The sequence below is a fragment of the Mesoplodon bidens genome, assembly GCF_964165515.1.
Source record: "Mesoplodon bidens genome assembly, chromosome: 14".
NCBI lineage: Eukaryota > Metazoa > Chordata > Mammalia > Artiodactyla > Ziphiidae > Mesoplodon > Mesoplodon bidens.
In genome coordinates, this window is record NC_138170.1 from 58108934 (window position 1) to 58133063 (window position 24130).

Here is a 24130-nt window from a genome sequence, read left to right on the forward strand (position 1 = left end):
AAGCAAGCACCAGAAAAAAACTGTCAAAAGAATTTAAAATGGTTGTTACTGGTCTTCATAATAAACCTTTTAGTATTATTTAATTTTTCATGTATTTTATAATAAAAAAAATTTTTTAATTACCTCCCACAAAACAGAGGGATATGCCATTGTCTGACATATATCAATAGTAAGTGCTCAGTGATGATTTATGATTTGAAGGAAAGGAAAGAGGGAAAAAAGGAGGAAGGGAGAACAGACCTTATTGCAGCGTTTGGTGTTTTGGTGGTGGACTCCTGATACAAGATTCATATATTGAACATTCCCTATCACTGAATAAATAGATCACAAAATTCTGCCCTCTTCTCCACTAACCTTATGCCTTTTTTACAAAACACTACATTACTAAATGTCATGGATACCCAGAATCAAGGTGGTGGTCCCAGTTGGCCGTGTGACCTCAGGTGAGTCCCTTTACCTCTAAAGACTTTAGTTTGTTCATCTCAAAAGTAAACCAGAGGCTGGGTGGTCTCATAGGTCCACTGCATCTAAATTGCCCCTTGGGGGCTTCCCTGGTGGCGCAGTGGTTGAGAGTCCGCCTGCCGATGCAGGGGACACGGGTTCGTGCCCCGGTCCGGGAAGATCCCACATGCCGCGGAGCGGCTGGGCCCATGAGCCATGGCTGCTGAGCCTGCGCGTCCGGAGCCTGTGCTCCGCAACGGAAAAGGCCACAACAGTGAGAGGCCCAAGTACCGCAACAACAACAACAAAAAATAATAATAATAAATAAATAAATTTCCCCTTGGGACTTACCAGCTAAAGAGGTTTCACATAAAATGTTTTCCAAGGAGCTGTGTCTGCCCTGGCCAGCTTCCTTGAGTTTATCTGGGTGGTCCTTCGTGACATATTCTTCACCCCATTCTTTACTATCCTTTGGCTGCCTCCACACACCAGGTGGAAGATGGCCCTTGTGTTGGATATCAGCCGAGAGGCAAGACTTAAGGTTTTCTTCTGCTTCTGGAGTTGTTGGGTTCATTCCTGAAAAATAACGTCTGCCATCAAGTTCTGATTGTTTAACGATTATATTTGTTACGAACTCTTAAATATTATGCCTCTGCTTGGGTACAGCTATCCCTTGAGGATTAAATATACCAATTAAGGATTAAAAGCCTCCACAATTGCAAAGCATCACCTTTCTCTGTTTATGGTCTATGTTCTCACTCTTTGTACGCAGTCTCTACTGAATAAGGACTTTTAAAAAATAAATTTATAAAATAGTGTAACTAACTTATAATAGTATGTATTGACTCCTCATACCTGCTGCCTTTCAGGTGAGCACACCAGGGAAGAAAATACAGACAGAGGAGGAAGAAGGGTGCCAAACACAATGTCTTATTTTGGAATTTGTCCTTCTTGGCCCTAATGATGGTAAGTTTCCCAAAGGCAGGAGGAAGGGAGGGAGGGAAGATGAAATAATTTATAAAATTCTAGTGAATTACCTCTTAAATAAACAACTTTTAAATTACATAAACTATAAGGTGTGTGGTCCTCAGAATACTTATGTCATGCTACCTACACCTGTGAGTTCTCAGCAAGTGTAAGTTCATTGGTAACTAAAATGAGCCCGAAGGAACCAAGAATACTGGTTTTGTCTCAAACTTCTCTGCCCCTTCTCTGTCTTTGGGTTTAACTGAGTCACCAACCTAGTCCAGCACACGTCTTGGAATCTTAGTAACCATAGTGCTTTACCTCGCTTGGGTTCTTTCATGCCTGGTTTGGGACTTAGGGAGTAGAAACACGGAAGGTAGAAGAAGGGAAAGGGGGGAATTGCTAGAAGAAAAAAGAGCTCAGAGAAGAGCCACTCACCAGGACCCATCATTCCCTTCACATTGCTATCTCCTACATGCATGGATCTGGCCTCTTGAGCTGCAGAAGAAGGAAAGCTTTCAGTCGGTATTCATTTCACTATCATAGACTGGCACCTTCTATGAGCTAGGAACTGGGATAGACTCACAGAGCTTACCTTTGACTGGGGGAGCCAGCGCAGTTAAAAAAGAAAAAAGAGAATTACAATATAGTATGACAAGTACTATTTTCCCATTTCTAAAAAGATATAATAAGTGGTACTTAACTCATAGATAACCCTAAGAATTAAATCAGATAACATTTCTAAACTGCACACAGCAAGAGTTAATTATCGTGTAACTATGATGGTGAGGATGGTAATGCTGAGCAGAGCCAGAACAATGCTTTTAAAATGTAAGGCAGACCCTGTCAAGCCTCTGCTTAGCCCTCCAACAGCTTCTCGTTTCAGTGCGAAGGCCAAAGATCTTAGATTGATCTTAAGGCCCTGAAATATCTGCCCCCCTCCCCTGCCTGATATTTTTCTTTCTTTAAAAAAAAAAAACCCCACACCTCCTATTGTCTCCCTGTTCATTCTGCTTTAGCCCCGCTGGTCTTCTTGCTATTGCTTGGGCATATCAGTTATGTTCCTACCAGGACCTTGGGGCTGTTCCCTTCCCTCCACCCGATATCCATAAACTAACTTTCTCACTTCCTTCAGGTCTTTACCTGGCACCCTCTCTAAAATTACACCTGTGTTTCCTTATTTGTCATCTTATCACATCTAACACACTACATATTTTATTTGTCTTGTTCATTGTCTGCTTCCTTCAGAACAAGAACTCCAAGAGGGAAGGACTTTTTGTTGTTTTGTTCATTATGACATCCCACCACCTAAATCAGTGCCTGGAGTGGATGGATGGATAGAAGGAAGGGTAGTGGGACGGCTACACCTTGGCTGCAACCTCATGAGAGACCTTGAGCCAGAGGCACCCAGCTAAGCTGTGCACAGATTCCTAACTCAGAAAAACTGACATAATGAATGTTTGCTATTTTAAGATACTGAATTTGGGGTCAGTAGATAACAATGGCACCATTTTATAATTAACAATGGGTAAGCCAACCCTTTCTAAAAGTTTGGTCCTTTGACCCTGAGTTTTAACATAACCTACCACCAATCATATCCAGAATGTCTTACTACAGCACATTATCCCCAAATTTCTGTAGCAACTCAGTAGAATAAACTATGTTATATAAGCCATACCCATATAACAAGGAAGAAAGGAGAATTTGCCACCAAACAGCGAGTTTAAATCCACCTGGGCACTTTGCAAGTATAACTTTTAACCTTTTATCTTGTGAACATGGTCGGCTGCCCCAGGCTTGACATTGATCTGACCTCTACCTTCCAAGTCCATTCTATATTCTTCCCTAACAAGATCATCCTTTTAGGTCGTGCTCTCTATGACACGGAGCAAAGAAAGTAGGACGACCTGTGATGAACCCACTGCCCAGATGGATCAAATGAGTTTTCCCAGGCTGTACCTATTGAGTCTCTAAAATAACTACTCAAATGGGTAAAAACTAAAAATAAAAAAGCAAGTCTGTACTTTGAAGTTAATACCTATTAAAAACCACTTGATTAGGAGTTTTAAATTCAGTTATCCAAAGCACATTTATTGTCTTTGAATATATGAGCCACATTGTTTCTTAAGCCATAAGGGTAGAAAACCACCAGTCCTGCCCTTGAGGAGCTTACAATTGATCTAGAAGTCACTGAGCCTCTTTTGGAGACTTTTGACATGAGACCAGAATAAGAGGAAAATTCATCCAATGTTAATATCTACATTCATGCTCCTTTGTATAAGGTGCTTGCTAGACATTGTTGAGGATACAAAGATGTAGCAAACATGTAATCGAACATGGTTAATGACATCGCTTTAAAGCCAGTCTCTTCAGTACTGCCACATGCAATTATTTTCTAACATCTGTTCCATCATCCCAGATCAGGGATGTGCCTGTGGCTGTTTCAGCCCACAAACAACACCAGATCAGTTTTCCAGACAAAAGGGAGTACAGAGTTAGATTGTCACTGACATCACTGCCTGCCAGTTAGAGCAGATATGAATTTCTCATATCCGTGAAAACTTGAATGAAAAAAAAGGAGAACACACAATTTTATGTCTATGCAGAGAGACAAGGATTGAGAATAATGAAGAAAAGAAAGCAATTTATTAGAGTGAATAATTTTTAAAATTTTTTCTCCTATGGCTGGTAGAGTATTATTGTGCAATAAGTTATTTCCAATCCATTTGAAACTTAGAATACCCAGATTAGTATTTTCCCCCAAAAGAAAATCTTTTAAAATTGGGCAGACTCTCCCCATCTCTTAGATCCCCTGGATTCTTCTACATTCCAGTTACAAAAGGAAAAATTCTGAGCAATACACCATTTTCCTCTAATAAGGATGGATGATGTAAGCCTATTCTCAACGTTACTTAAGCCCTAGGAACCAAGGAAGAACTACTTGGCTAATTCAGTATGATGTGTGAACTGTACCTTTTTCATAGGCCTGAGAAGGCATAAGGTTTGTAAAGTCTTCACTTGGAAGAACAGGTTCAGGGATATTGATGGAACGGAAAGGACTTCCTTGTGCTTGAGCAGGTCCGGCCTGTGAGCCATGTTCTTCTTTTTGAGTTTTCCTAAGGAAGGACAACAAAGGATCTTAATACATGATGGGGTAAGGAGAGCAAGTTCAGAATAGGTCAAGAAAACTTCTGAACCCTACAAAAGTGCTGTTTTTATAAACTAAAAACAGTTAAATACTAGCAGTTTGCATGATTCATTACCAAAGCTGGAGAAAAAAAATCAAACATCTACAAATCACCTTCTAATTGTAATATCTATATTCATATTTTTCTGTTACTGGCTTCCCTGTGGTCAAGATCTTCACAGAGTTTACAGCGGTGTCAATTTGCTTGGGATGATTTACATTCTCTTCGCAAACCAACACAAAGGTAGCAGGAAGGAGCAGGTCCTCAACTGAAAACAATGAACCATTCTCCAGGGTCACACAGATATTATTTCTATTTTAAATCTGATAATGTTAAAACACGTAACAATGAGGATTATGTCTGTTTATTGGTGAAGCTTTACTTGATTCAACCTGGTTGAGATAAATATATTTTATGTTTAACATAAATATATTTTCAATGGTCAAAGTCAAATAATAGTATTAGAGAAATTTCAGAAAACAAATAAAGAAAGAAAATCACTGGTGACCCCACTATCTTAACACAGTCATAATTTAAATATATCTTTCTAGTTGTTATTTTACATGTTTTTACAGTTGAAATTAAATTCTACATGGCACTTTACATCCTTTTCATTTAACTTCCTATTGTATTAAGTGCATTTTCTATTACCATTCATTTTTAGTATTAACCAACTTTTATGCTGCATAACCTCCATCACATGCTAGCCCATGGAGCCCAGTGGCCAGCTGTACACCAAGGGTGGGGAAGGTGTTCCTGGTGCCTTTGTACAAGCCATTGCTTATGGGTTTGCCTTTGGTCAATTTTTTGGTCAGACACTCACTTGGGTTTAACTTTTCGAGATTCTCTTCGCTTCTCCTGTTGAAGCTGTTCAATTTTCTGTTGCATTTCTTCTTGTTTGGAAGTGATGGCCTGGATCATTGACATGGCATTGCTCAGCTCTTCCTAAAAAATAAGAATTGATATGTATTTAACCTGGTGTATGAAGTAGAAGTAGATAACATGATATCTAGTACACAGTAAACTTTTAATACATACTTGTTGAATCAATGAATGAGCGATAACAATTTTACTTCTATTGTAGCTTCTAATTTTAACACAGAGATCCAAGAAAGTAAAAACATGATATAGATATTTTTCCATGAAAATCAGTGGATGGGTCAGAGGAATACTCTTGTATTTGGTTGCTAGGCAAAAAGGCAAGTTTTCTATTTCTGTTACTAAAACCAGGAATCTCTCTTCAGCAGGGAAATAGAAGAGGGGCCCACCTTAAAATAGTTCAGTGAATTCTTCATCTCAGTAACTTTTTCTTCCATGGAACATCTGCAGCTCTTAACCTTCTCTTCCAAAGCATATTCTCCATGTTGAATTCTTGACAGTTCTTGCATTGCTTCTGTGAAGCCAGTTTTGAGTTCAGAGGCTAGAGCCTGCAACTAAATAATACACAAAGAGTGAATTCAGTTTGCTATAAATTATTATAAATGGTATCACTGACACCTCGGACGTTTCTCTTGTTTGAGAAATCAGGCTCTTGAACATGTGCAGAACTCATTTACTAGAAGACTAAAGTTTGGACAACTTAAGGAAACCTTGGCCCCATTCATCTAGGAAGAAGAGGATCTTCTTTATATCACACATGCTGAAGTTTGATAGTGACAAGAAAGCAAGCAATTTTAATTAAGTTGGCAAGTGCTTCTGCAAGCTACTATTTATTCTCACACTTTTGATTAAAAAGAGATTTACTTGAAAAGCAACATATGCGTGTGAAAGACAGTGTTGATCTGTAACTCTTCAAATTCCATGAAAGAAGGGATGTTGAAGAAATTCAGATATTTTTTCCTTAAAAAGTGAAACGATAAAAAGAGTAATAATTAAGCATATCTGAATATTTCTTTGAAAGGGAATAAGTTTTTTTTTTAATATTCTTGGATGATATCATGGAAAAGGAGATAATGGTATTTCCAGTGGCAGGAAATAACTACAACAGTAGAAGTTCAGCACATTGATAGTGATGTGAATTATCTTCAGCCATCAAGCCCAGTTGTGTAGGAATGCACACTGGATTTTTATTGTCAACTTCCAACCATGAAAAGGGTGTCAATTTTGGAGTCAGATAGGGTATAAATCCTAGCACTCTCCTACAAGTACTAAAACCTCAGGCAAGTTGGTTAACCTCTTTGTAGCAGTTTCCTCATTCATAAAATAGCTGTGATAACATTTCACTAGGCTATCTTGAGAATTAAATGAGTAAATGTAGGTAAGGTGCCTGCCACAGCATATGCTTGATACATAAAATGTGTTCAAGAAATTTTAATTCTTTTCCCCCTTTAAGTAGCAAACCAGAAAGTTAAGCACAAACAAATGTAGAGAAAATGGAGCACTTCTAAAGTTCAGTTTTATTTATTGAATAAATGAAAAAAACATTTTCAACAGACAGAAAGTTAAGATAATAATAACAATAAGATAATGATAACATTACTTTCATGATATTTATGATCTTACACTCTGCTAAGCAGAGGAATGCTTAGCTCCAGATTGCTTTTTACAACAGAACTTTTTAGAAGGTTTATTCTACAATTAAAAGTATCCACCAAGTATGCTTGTTTTAAAGGGATGGAAATTAAAGTCCAGGTACCTTAACAAAATTTCTTCAAATGTGTATTTCTAAACACTTTTAGAATCTGATTATCCAAATGGTTCCAAATTGCAGTGGCATCTCCAATTATAAAATGACTTACTCTCCTACACCGTATTTGCAAAATATAGGGTTTTGTGGTTCACTGTGCTTCACAAATTTTTCTTTCGAGGGCTAGGAGGAGGGGGAAATAAGAGAAACCAAAGGGGTCATTCTGAGGGAAAAAGCATGCCCTGTCAAGTGTTTGGAGCTGAAAGATTGGGAAACAACATGAACAATCTGTTTTTCATTCCAGTCATTTTTAATTTTAATTAATCTCTGTGATGGATTTCGGCACATGTCCTAATTCAGTTGTCATGATTGATTAAATCACCAGATCAACTACATTTGATCTGGTAATTTTCATTATATAAATTCATCTTCTGTGAGCAAAATGAAATCGATGGCCATATAAAATCAAAGCAAAACCTAGGCAAGTTTTAAAATTGAAGGAAGGAAGCCTGACATTCACTCACATTTCCTGCTTGAAAAAAAAAAAAAAAAGGGAACCACTTTCCAACAGAAATAGGTTTCATTTTCACTGCTCCCTTAGGTGGATGTGTGGAGTTTTCCCCAGAAGGCAAAAGGAAGCAGCAGGGTCCTGGGGAAAGGATTTTCCTCACCTGTTAGAACCCCAGTTCTCAAAAAATTATCAATACATTTCACTAACAGCCAGGTTGTATAGGGACTTTGGGAATTCTGAAACCATTTAGAGCTACGAGCCCATTTCCTTTCCATGTATTACTTTGAGCTCCCTAGATACCTGCCACTGAAGTAACACTACTGCTTTATAAACGGCTTCACAACCACTGATCAGCCAGGGAGCGGATGCCATAGTGAATACAATCACACACCTGAGACAACAGGTCATTTTTAAGGTGCTTGGGGCTCTTAAAATATTTAGCTGCTACAGACTGGTTTTCTGGTACCAACTGGCCATTCATTTGTGAATAAAAAAATACTCTGAAGACATGGACTTGTCTTTTTTCTGCTCTCTCTGCAGCTTTCTTATTTGACAGCCCGCAGCCCACCCCCAGGATTAGAAATGGGTGTCTACCTTGTTCTCCAGCGAGTTGAACACGTTCCTCATCTCGTTGATTTTTTCATGAAGCTGCTCTAGAGAGGTTATGATCCCTCCATCCTGCCGCTGGAGGCGGGCTCCCACTGGAGGCAGGTGCAGGGAAGACTTGTACTTCAAAGCCTACGGTCCACAGAGGGCATCTTAGGCTCAAAGAAATAGGGGAGGGGAGTCCGAATTCTTCCTATTTCATGCTCTTAATTTCTGTTTCTCAATTTCTTTTACTTTCTTGGCTTCTTAACTCTTCTCAGGATGAATTTTAGTCAATGTCTTCCCTTTTTGTTTTTCCACCAAAGATCCCTCAAACTAAATTTTCATAAATTATGTAAGTTGTTCCAACTTGTTTTTTACACAGACTTCTCTCTTTCCTTTGCTATGAAGCAAATTCAGGGACTGGGCCTGTGCCTTGAGAACTCTGCAAAGTCATAAATGTCAAGATTTGAGAAATCTCCACAAGGTATGCCAAATTCCTGCAACACCTGACTAAAGGCTCTACAGGAGCAAAAGCCCAGGTATTTTGAAGCAGCACATGATGGCAAGGATGGCAAGGTAACTGCTTTGGCTTCCCCCTAAATTGCGGCTGCTACAGAAGGAACAGGTTCTTTCTGCCAGCTGCCACTTCCTAATTGTAGGCCTCTATTAATCCAATGCAACAAATTAATCCATTGCAATTAATTTAACGCAGTGATTTAAAACACAAAGTAGGTGAGTCATTTGAACAGTCAAGAGTAAATTTCCCAAATCTACTCGTCTACACTCCCTGCAGAGGTTGATCCTTAAAGTCATTCTTAGAGGGCACTATTGAGGCTGCTGTGAAGCCCATTGGGCTGGAACTTTATCTTATCCATCCTTGGGTGCACCACAGGTCTAGCAGAGTTAACGTCTCTGGAGTTAGAAGAACATTCCTCAATGGTAAAAAGAGACCGAGGCTCAAACAGGGCTTACAAATCCTAGAAAATGTTCAATGGCAGTTTTGATGATGAAACCTATTACTGCAGGACTGGTTCCCATAGTTTTTCAGTTAGAGTTTCTTTGGGTACATAACTCATTTTCTTAAATTATTTTCATTACAGAGAAAAATAAAGAAGAAAATAGAGAGTCACCTCAAGTCTCATTAATATAACGATTAACATTTTGGCATCTTTCCTTGTAATTTGTTCTGTGAATATAAATGCAGATATTTATATTGTTGAAATCACACTAAAGATATATTTTGATTCTGCCCTCCCTTTTTTTTTTCTTTTGGCTAACATGCTTGTAAGCCCTTTCCCTTAGCCTTCAAATTTTTTTCTAAGTAGGTATTTTTAATGGCTATATAATATTCCATCCTATAGATGTGCCAGAGTTTACCTACCCATTTACCCTTGTTGGAAATTTTTGTTGTTTGTAATTTTTCAATATACAATAATGCATTGGAATAGAATGCTTTTTATTTAAAGATTTGTATGTATTTCAGGTTATTTCCTTAGGATAAATTCCTAAATATGAAATTACTGTGAGTCAAAGGATGTTAGGTTGTATTGACCCAAAGGACAATCTACCGTATTAGAAGGAGACAACATATTTAATTAATTAATAATTATGTAAAATATATTTGACCAGAGGGTTTGAAAAGTTATAACAGTATGGTTGTATATTCTTAGAAACATTCTGTATGATGTGCAATGTCCTAAATTAGTGTATTTGGAGAAACATGTCTCAGACAAGATGTATGAAACATAGGTAGTATAATTGGTGGAAGCTGAAGAGTCTACATTGCTAAGGCTACAAGTGAGGCAAAAACACAGCTGGAGTTCAAATCATTAGTGTGAGGGTTGAGCTAGAAATAAATTGCGCAGTTGCCACATCTGTTGCCTTAATTGGGGACCCCCGACCCCCACTTCTCATGTTAATGGAATCATAATTTTAGAATACATATTCAAAATGAAGTAATCAAGGCTGAAGCAACACAGTGTGACTCTCGAGAAGATATTGGGGTGGACTTGGAGAGGGCCATGTGCAGTGGACCAAGGACAGGAAGGAAAGGGGACAGACTTGGATTCAAATAAAAGGAAGTATGTTAAGCTAAGGAGCAGTCAGCGTGTCCACACTGATTCACCTGGTCCACAGTAATGCTACCTGGAATGAACTGGGAGATAGTAGTGCTCATTCTCCTGTTGCCTTCTGTGACCTGATTTAGGTCATGGTACCTTACTGTTACTGAGGAGGTCACGTCCATCGAAAGAACAGGGAACCAATTTGGGGTACAAACATTTTAACACCTTTACTGCATTTTAACTATTAATTTTCATAAAAGGTTCCACCAATTTACACACACACTCATCAGATCTAAATACTATTAATTATTGTATTTTTTTAATTTGCTAATTAGGTAGTCAAAAAGTAACACTCCTTTTTTTTTTTTTTTGCGGTACGCAGGCCTCTCACTGTTGTGGCCTCTCCCGTTGCGGAGCACAGGCTCCGGACGCGCAGGCCCAGCGGCCATGGCTCATGAACCCAGCCGCTCCGCGGCATGTGGGATCTTCCTGGACCGGGGCACGAACCCGTGTCCCCTGCATTGACAGGCGGACTCTCAACCAGTGCGCCACCAGGGAAGCCCAATGCTCCTTGTTTTAATCATTGTTTCTTTGAGTTTCAACCTTTTCTTCCATTTATTAGCCATCTGTAATCTTACTTTGGAAAATTACGTTCTTTGCCCATATTCTACCGGGGTTTCAGAAGTTTTCTTTTTATTAATTCTATGAACTATTTATACATCATTAAACCTCTGTAATATTTTGGTAGGAATTTTTCCAATTTTGTTATTTGTCTCTGAATTTGTTGAAAATATTTTTACATTGGGAAAATTTTTAATTGTGATGTGATGAACTCTCTAACCTTTCCCTTGTGATTTCTTTTCTTTCTTTCTTTTTTTTTTTGCGATACTAGGGCCTCTCACTACTGTGGCCTCTCCCGTTGCGGAGCACAGGCTCCGGATGCGCAGGCTCAGTGGCCATGGCTCACGGGCCCAGCCGCTCCGCGGCTTGTGGGATCCTCCCAGACAGGGGCACGAACCCGTGTCCCCTGCATCAGCAGGCAGACTCTCAACCACTGCGCCACCAGGGAAGCCCCTCCCTTGTGATTTCTTCCAGTGCTTTTTTACTTAAAAAGACATTTCACATCCAGAGACAAAATAAATATTCACTAATTCTAAACTTTCATGGTTTTTAAAAATATTTAATCTTTCATCCACTTTTGAGTTTATTTTGATTAGAGTATGAATTGAGAATCACTTCTTTCTTTTGCAAAGAACCAGACAATTTTCCAAATACCATTTGGCACCAGCCTAAATGACTGCATCAGACCTCTTGGCTCAAAGCGATATATACATCTCACGATATTCATTCTTTCATTCAACTAATATTTATTGAATATGTGTTGTATTCCAGGCACTATACTTTATTCTGAGAGTTCCGCAGAGAGCAAAATGTACTAATCCCTGCCCTTGGAGCTTACATTCTAGAGAAGGAGACAGACAGTTAAAAAATAAATCAGCAAGTTAATATTTACTATAATGTCAGGTAGGGATGGGGGAGTCTATTGAGAAAATAAAATAAGGAGATAGAAAATGGCTGAAATGTCATATGTTGCCTCAACTTTCGATGTCACAGGATTTTTTTGTTTTTTAATATTTATTTATTTTGGCTGCGCCGGGTCTTAGTTGCGGCATGCTGACTTCTTCGTTGCAGCATGCATGTGGGATCTAGTTCCCTGATCAGGGATCGAACCCAGGGCTCCCGCATTGGGAGTGCAGTCTTACCCACTGGACCACCAGGAATTCCCGACACTTCAACTTTCATATTTTGCTCTCCCTTTTTAGTATAGATTGTACCTATTATAGTTAATTTCTCCCTGCATCCCTCCTTCCTCTTCCTCTTCTTCTTTACTTCTCCTCCTTTATCTTCTTTTGGTTAAATGTTGCTTGGAGTAAACAGACTGGGGCTTAGGAGACATTCTTTTAAAACAAGGATGGGGTTATAATCACAGGATCACAGAGGCCATATAAGCCAACTTCACTTCTACTGCTTCATTTGTTCCTCTGTGAACAGATGTACTTGGATTTGTGATACAATAAGAGAATGAGGCCACCCCCACTGCAGCTATATTTAGCCAACATTCAGGGAGTGACCTACATAAAATCTATAATAGACTTTAAATCATACCTGAGTTTAAAGAGATAGTCACACTCATTCAAATGCCATACAAAGGTCAGATGTTAACAGAGGGGAGGTGGGCAGGGAAGGCTTTTGGAGGTCTTAGACAAGTAAAGCATCAAATCAGCACTTAGTGAAGACTCACTCTGGTTTCCAGACCTTTGTTCAGGCTAGTCCCTCTGCCTGAAATACCCTCCCACATATCCACTTACCAATGATCAACTCGTCCTTAAATGCCTGCTCCAAATCCTTCAGTCAATATTAATTCATCCCTTGTCCATATTCCATAGAATTTTTTTTGTTTTGTTTTTTTGGTTTTTTGCAGTACGGGGGCCTCTCACTGTTGTGGCCTCTCACATTGCGGAGCACAGGCTCCGGACGCGCAGGCTCAGCGGCCATGGCTCATGGGCCCAGCTGCTCCGCGGCATGTGGGATCTTCCCAGACCGGGGCACGAACCCGTGTCCCCTGCATTGGCAGGCGGACTCTCAACCACTGCGCCACCAGGGAAGCCCCAATATTCCATAGAATTTTATCAATACCTCTGTTGTAATTCTTCCAACAGCCTACCTTGTATGAGCTACTTATTGTATGGACACTTAAAAATCAATGAGAATGTCTGTTTCATCTGTTTCATCTCCCTTTAGGCCAAGCAGAAGACTTTGCACATAGTAACTGCTCAGTAAATATGCATTTAGTTGAAATGAGGCTGTTTCCTTCGCCCCTTCTGATTGCTGGTCTGGTTCTAGGAGCAACATGATTAAAATGTTTTCATAATCTTGTGCTGGCTTGCCCTAGTTGGGTCCACAGCAATGATCTCTTGCATGATATTTTTGGGAACAAGTTGTTATTTTCACTTTACTGTTACTTAAACTCAACAAATCTAAGTTACATTTCCCCCAAACTACCTGCTCCTCTGGATTCCTATATCTCTATTTGGGAGACCACTCTTTTTCCTAGTTACCAGGGCTTAAAACCTTAGAGCCAACTTTGAAATCAGCTTTTCTCCCAACCCCTATCAAACCCTGCCAGTTCTTTCTTCCTTCTCATGTATTCCAGATAACAATGTCTTAAGTCTAGAGAGAAGCATGGGTTTCCCTAACCCAAGCTACTTTTACATTACAAATTATGTCAGAATAATCTCTATGATTTTTAAGGACAGAAATTTACTTTAAATCACATGTGGAAGATAGAAGCCCAAGAAATGCTATGTAGAGAGCCAAAGCAGCCCAGTGTGACTCCCGTTGCAAACATATTACATAAAATTTTGCAGAACATTTATCTCCCTTGTAAATCAAATTATTCCCATTGTTTAAAAAAAGATTAACTTTTTTTCTGTTATCGTATTTGAACACTTGCAATATTAACCCCCTTTTATTCTCAGTTCTCCCTGCTAAAATAAGAAACTAAGAAAAATAGATCTCTCACTCCTTCTGACTGAAATGTTATCGCACAGTGTAATAGCCAGGTTGATGGAGGCAACAGGAAGAAAAGCAGCGTTGATGTGGGAGTAGTGGTGCTGTAATTTATAAACCGGATAAGTTGTCCTTTAGTCATCAGTTTTCTCAGAAGTACAATGTGAATGGTACTCTCGTCCCTGCCTATCCCACAGCCTTAAGTGAACAAATACAATGATATATGTAGAAGCTTTTATGAGTGCTAAAAACATTTATATGTAAAGGACAGTCATCACTGTGACACATAGGAGAGCTCAAAACAATCTGTGTCTTTACCTGGTAAATCTGTGTGGAAGGATTATTCATCGGCTTATGTTCATTCTCTCCTGTAGGGAGAAAGAGCTTTGTTTAATCAACACAATTCATTCTATCCCTATTCTCTTCAGACACATGCAGGGAATAAGGGGACTTATAGGATCCTAAATCTGTGCCTACATGACAGGAAGCCAATGATTCAACCAGAACAAAAGATAAATTGGTGTAGGTGATTTTATATTACATCCTAATGACCAAACCATATCTACCTGATGTAACTCTTACAGTAGAAAACCATGCTCTACCGTGGTGGGGAAGTTTCTCAATCAAACTGAATGACGAGTAATCATTAAATAGTCAGAAGGGAATGCCCATGAAGGGTCTCTCTCTTATTTTGGGGGCTGACTGAGGTTTACTTGAGGGGATAGTTCCACAGTCAGGAAGGCATCTATTCAGTTGTCACTTTATTGTTCTCAGGAGGCCTCTGTAAAATATCCCTTACTTCTCCTGCCTCTGATCCTTGCTAAACCTCTGAACTTTGCCCTTCTGTCACTGCCCTGATCAGCTAAGGGAACCTTGCCATCCTCCTGGACAAGAGGGTTGAAAGAAGGGAACTGTCAATGCAAAGGGTCTGGGAATGATGCAGGTAGAAAGAAAACAATACTGTCTACACCAGAGACTGTGAAACACAGGTCAAACACAAAGGAAGTAGTAGGTTATAAAAACCATTTATACCTAGGGAGGAAAAAAGGTTGACCTAGAATGTACCTTTTGGAATCACATTGGTTGGCTCTAAAGATGAGGCAATCCATGTAAAACATGCGGCCCACACGAAGCCCTTTAGTCATGCACTTAGCTACATCTCCTTTGTATGAATTGTATGAATTGAATCACATTGTATGAATCAAGCAGTTTATAGATGAAACCCCTGGTTGCAAATATTTGGTTGTATGAATGTGTATATTGTTCTCCTAAGACATGCGGGTATAGGGAACCCTCCCTTAGAGGAACCAGCCTCGGTATGTTAAGTTCATAAATAATACGTAACCTCAGCCCAGAATTTATACACACTGAGGGCTGTCCCTATAAAATCCAGATGGTTTGAGGTTACCAAAATTCCCCACACAAGCTTGAGTAAAGATTACTTAGCCCATTTTATGCTATGTCCCAACAGCCTGGTATAATGTCAAGAACCAGAACCTGGGAACAGAGACCAGGCTCCCGAGTCAAACGTTGATACGTTGTGGTTTGTAGCCTGACTTCTCTATGACTGTTTCTTCACCTACTGGAGATGATAATAGAACCTACTTTTATATGGTTGATTCTATATGGTAAAGATTAAAAGAGAAAGCCCTATGTTTCTAGGCCAGCCTAGGAGGTGTTGGATGTCTGTTAGTTGAATATGTATCTTGGCCTTATTCAGCAGGTCGTTCTGAGGCAGTCCTAAAGTTATTGCTAAGAAAAGTAACATAACTACTCAAATTGTATGTATACATGTCGCATTTCCTGTTTCCCCAGCACCAAGTCTATGCTCTTCGTGGTCATTCTACTATGATAAGGAAATGAGAATAGTCAAGTTAACATATTACCATGTTTTGAGACAAGGGCAAGACAAGCCCACAACCTACATTTCTTAAATCCTGAACCTTAAAGCAAGACATAGAAGAAATCTAACCTTGCTTTGTTTTGGTTTTTTCCATGGTGCCTGTTGCTTCTCTCCTCCAGCTTATTCTTCAACATTGCATCTTCATTGTCCCTGGATCAGGCCATCCCCTCTTCCTCGGACCTGTCAATTGAAATCAAGAGTAAGGGAACAGGTGAAGTGACTGGATTTACTTTATGTGTTAACTTTAAAAAACTGAAATGAACACAGCTCTTAGAAGCAACAGGCGTTATGTGCAATTTCAGAAGAGTGAAAACATTGTTGAGTAAATATTTGGCTTAAAACTCAAAGGTAGGGCTTCCCTGGTGGTGCAGTGGTTAAGAATCCACCTGCCAATGCAGGGGACATGGGTTCGAGCCCTGGTCTGGGAAGATCCCACATACCGCAGAGCAACTAAGCCCATGCGCCACAACTGCTAAGCCTGTGCTCTAGAGCCCGCGAGCCACAACTGCTGAGCCCACGTGCCACAATTACTAGAGCCTCTGCGCCGCAACAAAAGAAGCCACCACAATGAGAAGCCCGAGTGCAGCAACGAAGACCCAACGCAGCCAAAAATAAACAAGCAAAACAAATAAATAAATAAACTTATATTAAAAAAACTCAAAGGTAAATATCTTGTCAACAAGTATGAAATTCATTACTTAAAATTATGGTAGCTTTTAAGATACTATTTTGGGGATCAAATAAATTAATTTAAACACATTGATTTTATTAGCAGGGTATAGTTTAAGGAAATTAACTTGAGCAGGCATAAAGGCTAATATATCTGTTTCTATTTAATTAAATAGTAAGTTCCTTGATGGCCTTATCCCCACTTTCTGCATCTGGTAGACTTTTTTACACCAGGAGATGCTTGTCAAATGTAGCCTGGCTGCTGTGACCATTAGACATGAAACTGCCAGTTCAGAATGAAATCTAACAAGCAAAAATAGTATCGTGGACATTGGCCCTCTTTTTATCCATCTAGAATTTCCAATGGTTGGGGAATTCCCCAACCTTATGAGGCTTGATCAGAGGCCTCCCATTATATAGAGGCTGAAAGTGCCAGGTTCTCCTAGCCTCCCTTGCAGCTAAGGTATGATGGGCACATGGTACTGCTTTGATACACCCACCCCAATTGGCAGTTGCAGAAGAATTTCCTAAGGCAGATATACTTGATATACTTTCTACTTTCTTAGAAATAGAAAGAATTCTTAAGACAGCAGCAGCAGCAGCAAGGGGGGTGGTGGTGACCATGATCTGGTACAGACAGTTTAGGTAACTCAAGCTGCTGCTGTTCTTGGTCCTTTCCTCACCAGAACAGCTGTACTACATGATTTGGGGCATTGCTGTTGGCCGCATATCCCAAACTTGGTTCTCCAGTCTCCTAGCAATTCTATGAGCTGCCCATATCCTTTCAACAAATTCCTTGGCTGCATAAATTAGCCAGAGCTATTTTTTTACTGCTTTGCAACTAAGAAACCTAATTGAAACAATAAAAATATATTAACACTATCCCAGATTGAGAAGACACAAGTTAAGACTTTGTTCATTGCTCTAGGTAATCCATAGTGATAAAATGCAGATCAGTATTTGCCTAGGGCAGGAGGTGGGAGTTTAACTGGGAAAAGGCACAGTGAACTTTTTAGAGTGATAAAAATATTCTGTTGCTTAATTGTGGTGGTGGTTATACAGATGCATAAATTTGTCAAAATTCATCAAAATGTATATTTTGACTGGGTGCATTTTATCCTGTATAATTTATACCTCAAAGTAGAATTGGTGTTTCATTCATATATTGAGGTCTGTGAAGCAAAATGATAAATTGACAGTCTGGAAGGTTCACATGGATGAAAACCTGGTCAATAGCTACACAGTTATAAATGAGGGATCTAAAGGAAGGCCCAAAGTGAAGGCCATATGCCATTTGGAATCTTGTACATTTTTCATGTGAGCATGGAAGTTATGTCAAGGTAAGGCATCTTCCCTAGCTATCTGAATCTCTTTCATAGCTTATATAAGCATTACTAAGATGAAATGTTTCTGCTCCTTAGCAATTGATTTGATATTTAATGAATTCCATGATGAATATAATTAAATCACAGAATGTTAGAGCCAAAAAGGCACTGAGAAAATTATTTGATCCGTCTTCTTCATTTATAGGAGAAGCAACTGAGGCCTGGAGAGGAGAAGAGAAGTGACCTGCTCAAAGCCACACAGCTTTGAAAATAATTGTTAGAAGTGATTTCTGTTACTATTAGGGGGAAAAAATCTTGAAATATGTGAAGCCATATTTTAATGGGATTTTATGGATAATTAATTCCAGCAGATTTATTGATCTAATCTACAACTAATTAAAAACAAACCCCAAAACCTCCATCTATCTGAGATAAAATGTAAATTTATGCATTTTCAGAGGTAAGACATCATCAGGCTCACAAGTGTACAAATAGTTGCTGATTTCAAGAAGTAATAAAAGGTATGTGGTTACTAGAAAATAAATTAGAAATTTTATTTTATTTATTTAATTACAAAAGCAACCAAACCACATTGTAAAAAATTTTTTAAATATAGAGGGAAAAAACCAACTATAACCTCTACTTAATGATCACAGTCATTTGATTGTATTGCCAGTCAATCATTTTTCTCTTGAAGTTTTACCTGATTGTTAATGGAGCCTACCTATAATTTTTTATCTACTTTTCCACCTACATTATAACATAAGCATGTTACTTTCTTTTACAAATTGGACCATTATTATTCATGTTGTTTTTATTGTGGTCATTTGGGTAGAGGGTACGAGCGTTCCTCCTTAGTCCCAGTCAGTGTTAACAATCTGCTGGAATTCTTCCATTCCTTTCTCCATCCTCATAGAACCACATTCAAACATATATACAGAATATACATATATGGGGTGGAGCTGTCATTGTAGTTCATACTGTACCTCTCTGCATCATCTCTCTCACTTAATACATTGTAGCAGTCCTTCCAAGTTAATTGGTATAGATCTAAAAATCACTTTTAATGGCTGCATAATATCCATGGTAGGAATGACCTGTGTTAATCATTCCTGTATCGATGGGCATTCCTCTTATTTCCATTTTGTCACTGAAACAATGCTGCAACAAACATCTTGGTACATAGAGCCATATATATTGGTGCTTTTATGTATGTAGGGGTTTAATAGATATGACTAGGTTGCTTTCCAAAAAGACTATATTCTTATTTCCTCCAAGAACACTGCATGAGTACCTTTTCTCCTGCATCCCAGCCAATAGTGGACGTTAACGCTTTTTAGTTCTTGCTAGTCAGATGGGTGACAAGTGATATTTCATCTTACTTTTACTAATTTCTAGTGCTATTAAGCTTATCTACATATACTTACTGGACATTTAGATTTACTCTTTAGTGATTATTCCTCTGCTTTGCATATTTTTCTATAGGGTCATCTGCCTTTTCCTTATCAATTAATGAGGGCTTTTATGTAATATAGATTAAATATTTATTTGTCACATGATTTATGAATATTTATCCCATCTATCTTTTTGTCTTTTGACTTTGTAGACACTTTTGCTATTGACACTTTTTTTTTTTTTTCCGGTACGCGGGCCTCTCACTGTTGTGGTCTCTCCCGTTGCGGAGCACAGGCTCCGGACGCGCAGGCTCAGCAGCTGTGGCTCACGGGCCCAGCCGCTCCGCGGCATGTGGGATCTTCCCGGACCGGGGCACGAACCTGTGTCCCCTGCATCAGCAGGCGGACTCTCAACCACTGCGCCACCAGGGAAGCCCTACTGACACATTTTTTTAATTTATGAAGTCAAATACATTTTTTCCTTAATTGCTTCTTGGTTTCTTGAGTTGGTTTTAAAAGCTCTCCTCAGCCCCAGAGTTTTTGTTTGTTTGTTTGTTTGTTTGTTTTTTGCGGTACACGGGCCTCTCACTGCTGTGGCCTCTCCCATTGCGGGGCACAGGCCCCGGACGCGCAGGCTCAGCAGCCATGGCTCACGAGCCCAGCCGCTCCGCAGCATGTGGGATCCTCCCGGACCAGGGCACGAACCCGTGTCCCCTGCATCAGCAGGCAGACTCCCAACCACTGCGCCACCAGGGAAGCCCCCCCAGAGTTTTATGTATATATTTTTTCCTAAATTTTCTTCTAAGGTTTTTATTATTGTTAAGTATTTAATTCATCTAGAATTTGTTTTTATATATGGAGTGAGAGAGTGTTCACTTTCCTTATTTTCCAGATAGCTAGCCACTTGTAGCTACACCAGTTATTACATAAATCATCATTTTGCTCCATGGAATTCAAATACCATTTCTCATATACAGTGAGATCTATTATTTTTCTGTGGACTCTCTATTCCATCCTGATCTATCTAACTATTCCTATTCCAAAATCACAAATTATATGGCTCTTCAGTGTTTGAAAAATATTTGATGAGGCAAGTCAACTATTATTCTTTTTATAATTTGCTTTTCCTGACATTTATTTTTCCATATGAATAAATGTACTACATGATGATTTTACCCATTACAAAAAAATGTTGAAATTTTCATTGGAATTGCATAGATTTATATATTAATGTGGGAGAATTGGTATTTTTCTTACATCAAATCTTGTCATCCAAGAGCAATATAGTTCTTCCCATTTGTCTGAATCTTGTTTTAGGTTTTTCAATCAGATTTTTTAGTTTTCTCTTAAAGTTCCTGTACTTTTATTGTTAAATTTATTCTTAAATAATTTATACTTTTTATTGCTACTGTGAATGGCATTTTTCCATTTCCAATTCTCTCTTGCTGGTTTTCATATTCTATCCCTCTCTCTCTCTTTTTTTTAATATTTATTTTATACATAGCCACATTACTAAATTGTTTTATTAATTATGGAAGATTTTTAAAATAAGTATTTCTAGGTGACTTTTATCCTTATTTTCAAATTTTATACTGGTTATTTCATTGTTGTATTTTATTATATTTGCTAGGGCTTCTAGAATAATGTTTACTAATAATAGTGACAGTGGATATCATTATCCATCTTCTTATTTTAATGTAAATGGCTTTAAAGTCACTTAGAATCATATTTATTTTCTACCTTTGGTAAATAATCTATATCATATTTAAGTAATTTCTCTTTAGTCTTATTTTACTAAAATTCCTTATTAGGAATTTATCAGTCCTTTCAGCAGCTGATAGAATTGCCTTTTTCTCCTTTAATTTATTATTATAATGAATTATACTGATTCCCTGATGTTGAATCATCCTTACATTCCTGGGATATTTGCTTGGTCATAGGATATAGTTTTGTTGATACTCTGCTGGGTTCTATTTGTTAATATTTAGACATTTTTGCATCTATATTCTTGAGTGATTTTGATCTGTGGAGGATTTATTGCTTTTTTTGTTTTTTATTCTATGGGGGGGAATTAACGTTATCCTAGCTTCTTAAAGTGAATCAAAGAGTTCTTTAATCTTTTTCTATAATCTAGAAATTTTTAAATTAAATTGCAATTATCTGTTCATTGAAAGAGAGTAGAATGTAGCTATGAAAACATTTGGTCTTAGTGCCTTTTTAAAAAAGTAGATCCTCTAGAGACTGTCCTACAGAGTGAAGTAAGTCAGAAAGAGAAAAACAAATATCGTATATTAACACATATATGTGGAACCTAGAAAAATGATACAGATGAACCAGTTTGCAGGGCAGAAATTGAGACACAGATGTAGAGAACAAACATACAGACAGCAAGGGGGGAAAGTGGCGGGGGGTGGGGGTGGGGGTGGGATGAATTGGGAGATTGGGATTGACATGTATACACTGATGTGTATAAAATGGATGACTAATAAGAACCTGCTGTATAAAAAATAAGTAAAATAAAATTCAAAAAAAGATCCTTAAACCTTATTCAATTTCTTCAAAAGTAATTGGTCTTTTCGACTTTTTAACTTAATTTTATAATTTATATTTTCCTAGGAAATAATTTCCTTAAGTTTGTCAACAAATCTGTTGATAGAGAATAAGCATCTAACTTCTATTGAACAGCTGCTATGTGCCAAGCACTATGCTTCATGTTTTATTTATATTGTCACCTCTAACTGAATCCTCATATTGGTCCTGTTTAGTTTGGATCATTATCTTCATTTTTTAGATGAGCATATTAAGGCTTGGGAAAATGAGGTAATGAAGTACCCAGGATCACAGATAAGAAGTGGCAGAAGGAAACAGAATTGGAACTCAGATCTCTGTGCTTTCAGAACTGGTGGATTCAACTCCTAAATTTCTCCAAATAGTTTCACAATCATTATATTTAATTACTGAGAAATAGTCATTTGAGGAATTATATCATTGTTTTCTTTCCCTCTCCCCATTATTGAATATTAGGCTCATTCTCTATTTTTCATTATAATTAATGAATATAAAAAAGAATAGAGCTTTTTTCCCCCTTATTTAAGACCTTTTTTAGGCTAAGTTTACAGAAGAGAATTACTAGTTTGAAGGGGATGATCGTATTATTGAGTAATATATTTTGAAAAGTACATCTTAAAAGGGAAAATAACAGGATTACATGGACAAGTACTATGACTTTTTCTGGAAAGAGCTATAGTACATTATGAAATTCCCTTTGAGATCTTACTTGTAGTCTGCCTCATTGCCTATGGGCATCCCTCACTCTCTGGGCCCAGTAATTTTTTACTCTGCCCTTCATAGTCCTTGAATCACTGCCTACCTTTGAATAAATCAGATACTGCCACGTTCTTCTCACCAAGTTAGCATGCTTCTACTCCTCCCCAGCCTTCCTCCTTTCTTTCCATCTTTACAGTAGCAATTCTAGCCTCTAATAACATCCATCTGGGCCTTGGCAGGCGCTTGAAAAAATACTGGTAAGTTTTTAGAAAAAGCCTGTTTGTCTCTAAACCATGTCTGATCATTATATAGAGCAATGGTTTTTAGTCTGTTCTTTGAAGCCCTCGGGTTTTTTTGAGCCTGGCTTGGGAAGAGAGAGAGAAAGCCACCAAGCTGGTGGAGTCTCAGGCCCCCCTTCCCACCCCCTTCAACCAGAGTCTCTCTGTTCTCATCTAATTCACGTACTATAGCTTTGGGGAAGAATTTTCTTTTAAAATGGGTTCCTCCTGTTTTAAAAAGGTTCTAAAATGATCACGATAGAGAAATAAGAATGTTGAAACATTAACCTAAAAAGTTATAGCCAGATTTTTATGAAATTAATTCAAGTAGTAAAATTAGTAATATTAATAAAGTTAATAGAAGCCTAAAGAATATTGAAAAATCTCCTGACCCTCCCCCAGACTGACCTAGAATGTATACTCCACACACAAATGCAGGCATAATACCACAAAAACTTAGGATTGTCTATTACTTTCCAATTACTGCTGTGACAGAAAAGGAAAGTTTGGCACTTTGGGGAATTGAAATTAATTGAAAACAGGCTTCAGTTAATTTCCATTCCAGTGTCCTTTATTGAATGGGTCTTTAGTGCACATTTCTAATTTAGTAGAATGAGAACTTTTTATGTTAGGGGGAGGGTGATGAGGAAATATTTTCCCCTGAAACTAAAATAATTCATCAGGACAAATCTTGCAAATGGTTTCAAAGAGGAAAGTCTACATGATCTTTGTGATATAGAGAAGTACTTTGAAAAAAATTATGAAAGGGGTTGTTTGTTTTTTCCATACAGCCTAAAAGCAAAATATGTTTCATGAAATGATATATTTCATGACCTTGCTTGTACCTGCGTCATAGTTTCCAAAGCACTCTCCCATACATTATCTCACCTGATGATTGTAGCAATGCTGTGCAGTGGGCAGCACACTTTACCATCCATTTTATAAAAAGGGAAACAGTAGCTCTGAACAATTAAGGAAGTAGCTCCAAGTAGAACCATTATTCTTTCTAGTAGTTTCTATCTTTAAATAAACCTCTTCATGTCACAGGATTCCAAAGCACTGTAGTATCAAAAGCCACTTTTACTGTCATTAAAAACGTATCAGTTCCTATGTGGGGTCTGATAGCTATTTGAAAAAACAGATTGAATAAATTATAAAATGAGGAAAGTTTTGACAAGTCTCATGACATATAAGGAGATTGAGAGAAAGAGAAAGAATACAAAGTAGAACAAAAAAATAGGATGTAACCACAGATTCAGAGGCTATGAAATATTGTTATTAAAATTCTATGTGCATTTTATTGCCAATGACTTTTTTTTTAATTAATTAATTTATTTATTT

At 38.1% G+C, this 24130-nt stretch overlaps 1 protein-coding gene across 2 annotated transcripts in view; it reads right to left on the reverse strand.

The window, feature by feature from the left end:
• Positions 1–15950, reverse strand: part of ARHGEF33 (Rho guanine nucleotide exchange factor 33) — a gene marked incomplete at its 5' end in the record, with an annotated part of 45199 nt that extends 29249 nt beyond the window's left edge. For both annotated transcript variants that reach the window (XM_081253510.1, XM_081253511.1), the window contains 7 exons: positions 793–1017; positions 1846–1905; positions 4381–4523; positions 5419–5540; positions 5864–6028; positions 14272–14321; positions 15926–15950. In XM_081253510.1, the coding sequence (XP_081109636.1) occupies positions 793–1017; positions 1846–1905; positions 4381–4523; positions 5419–5540; positions 5864–6028; positions 14272–14321; positions 15926–15950 (790 nt within the window). The remainder of the gene's footprint in view (positions 1–792; positions 1018–1845; positions 1906–4380; positions 4524–5418; positions 5541–5863; positions 6029–14271; positions 14322–15925) is intronic.
• Between the last annotated feature and the right edge of the window lie 8180 nt (positions 15951–24130).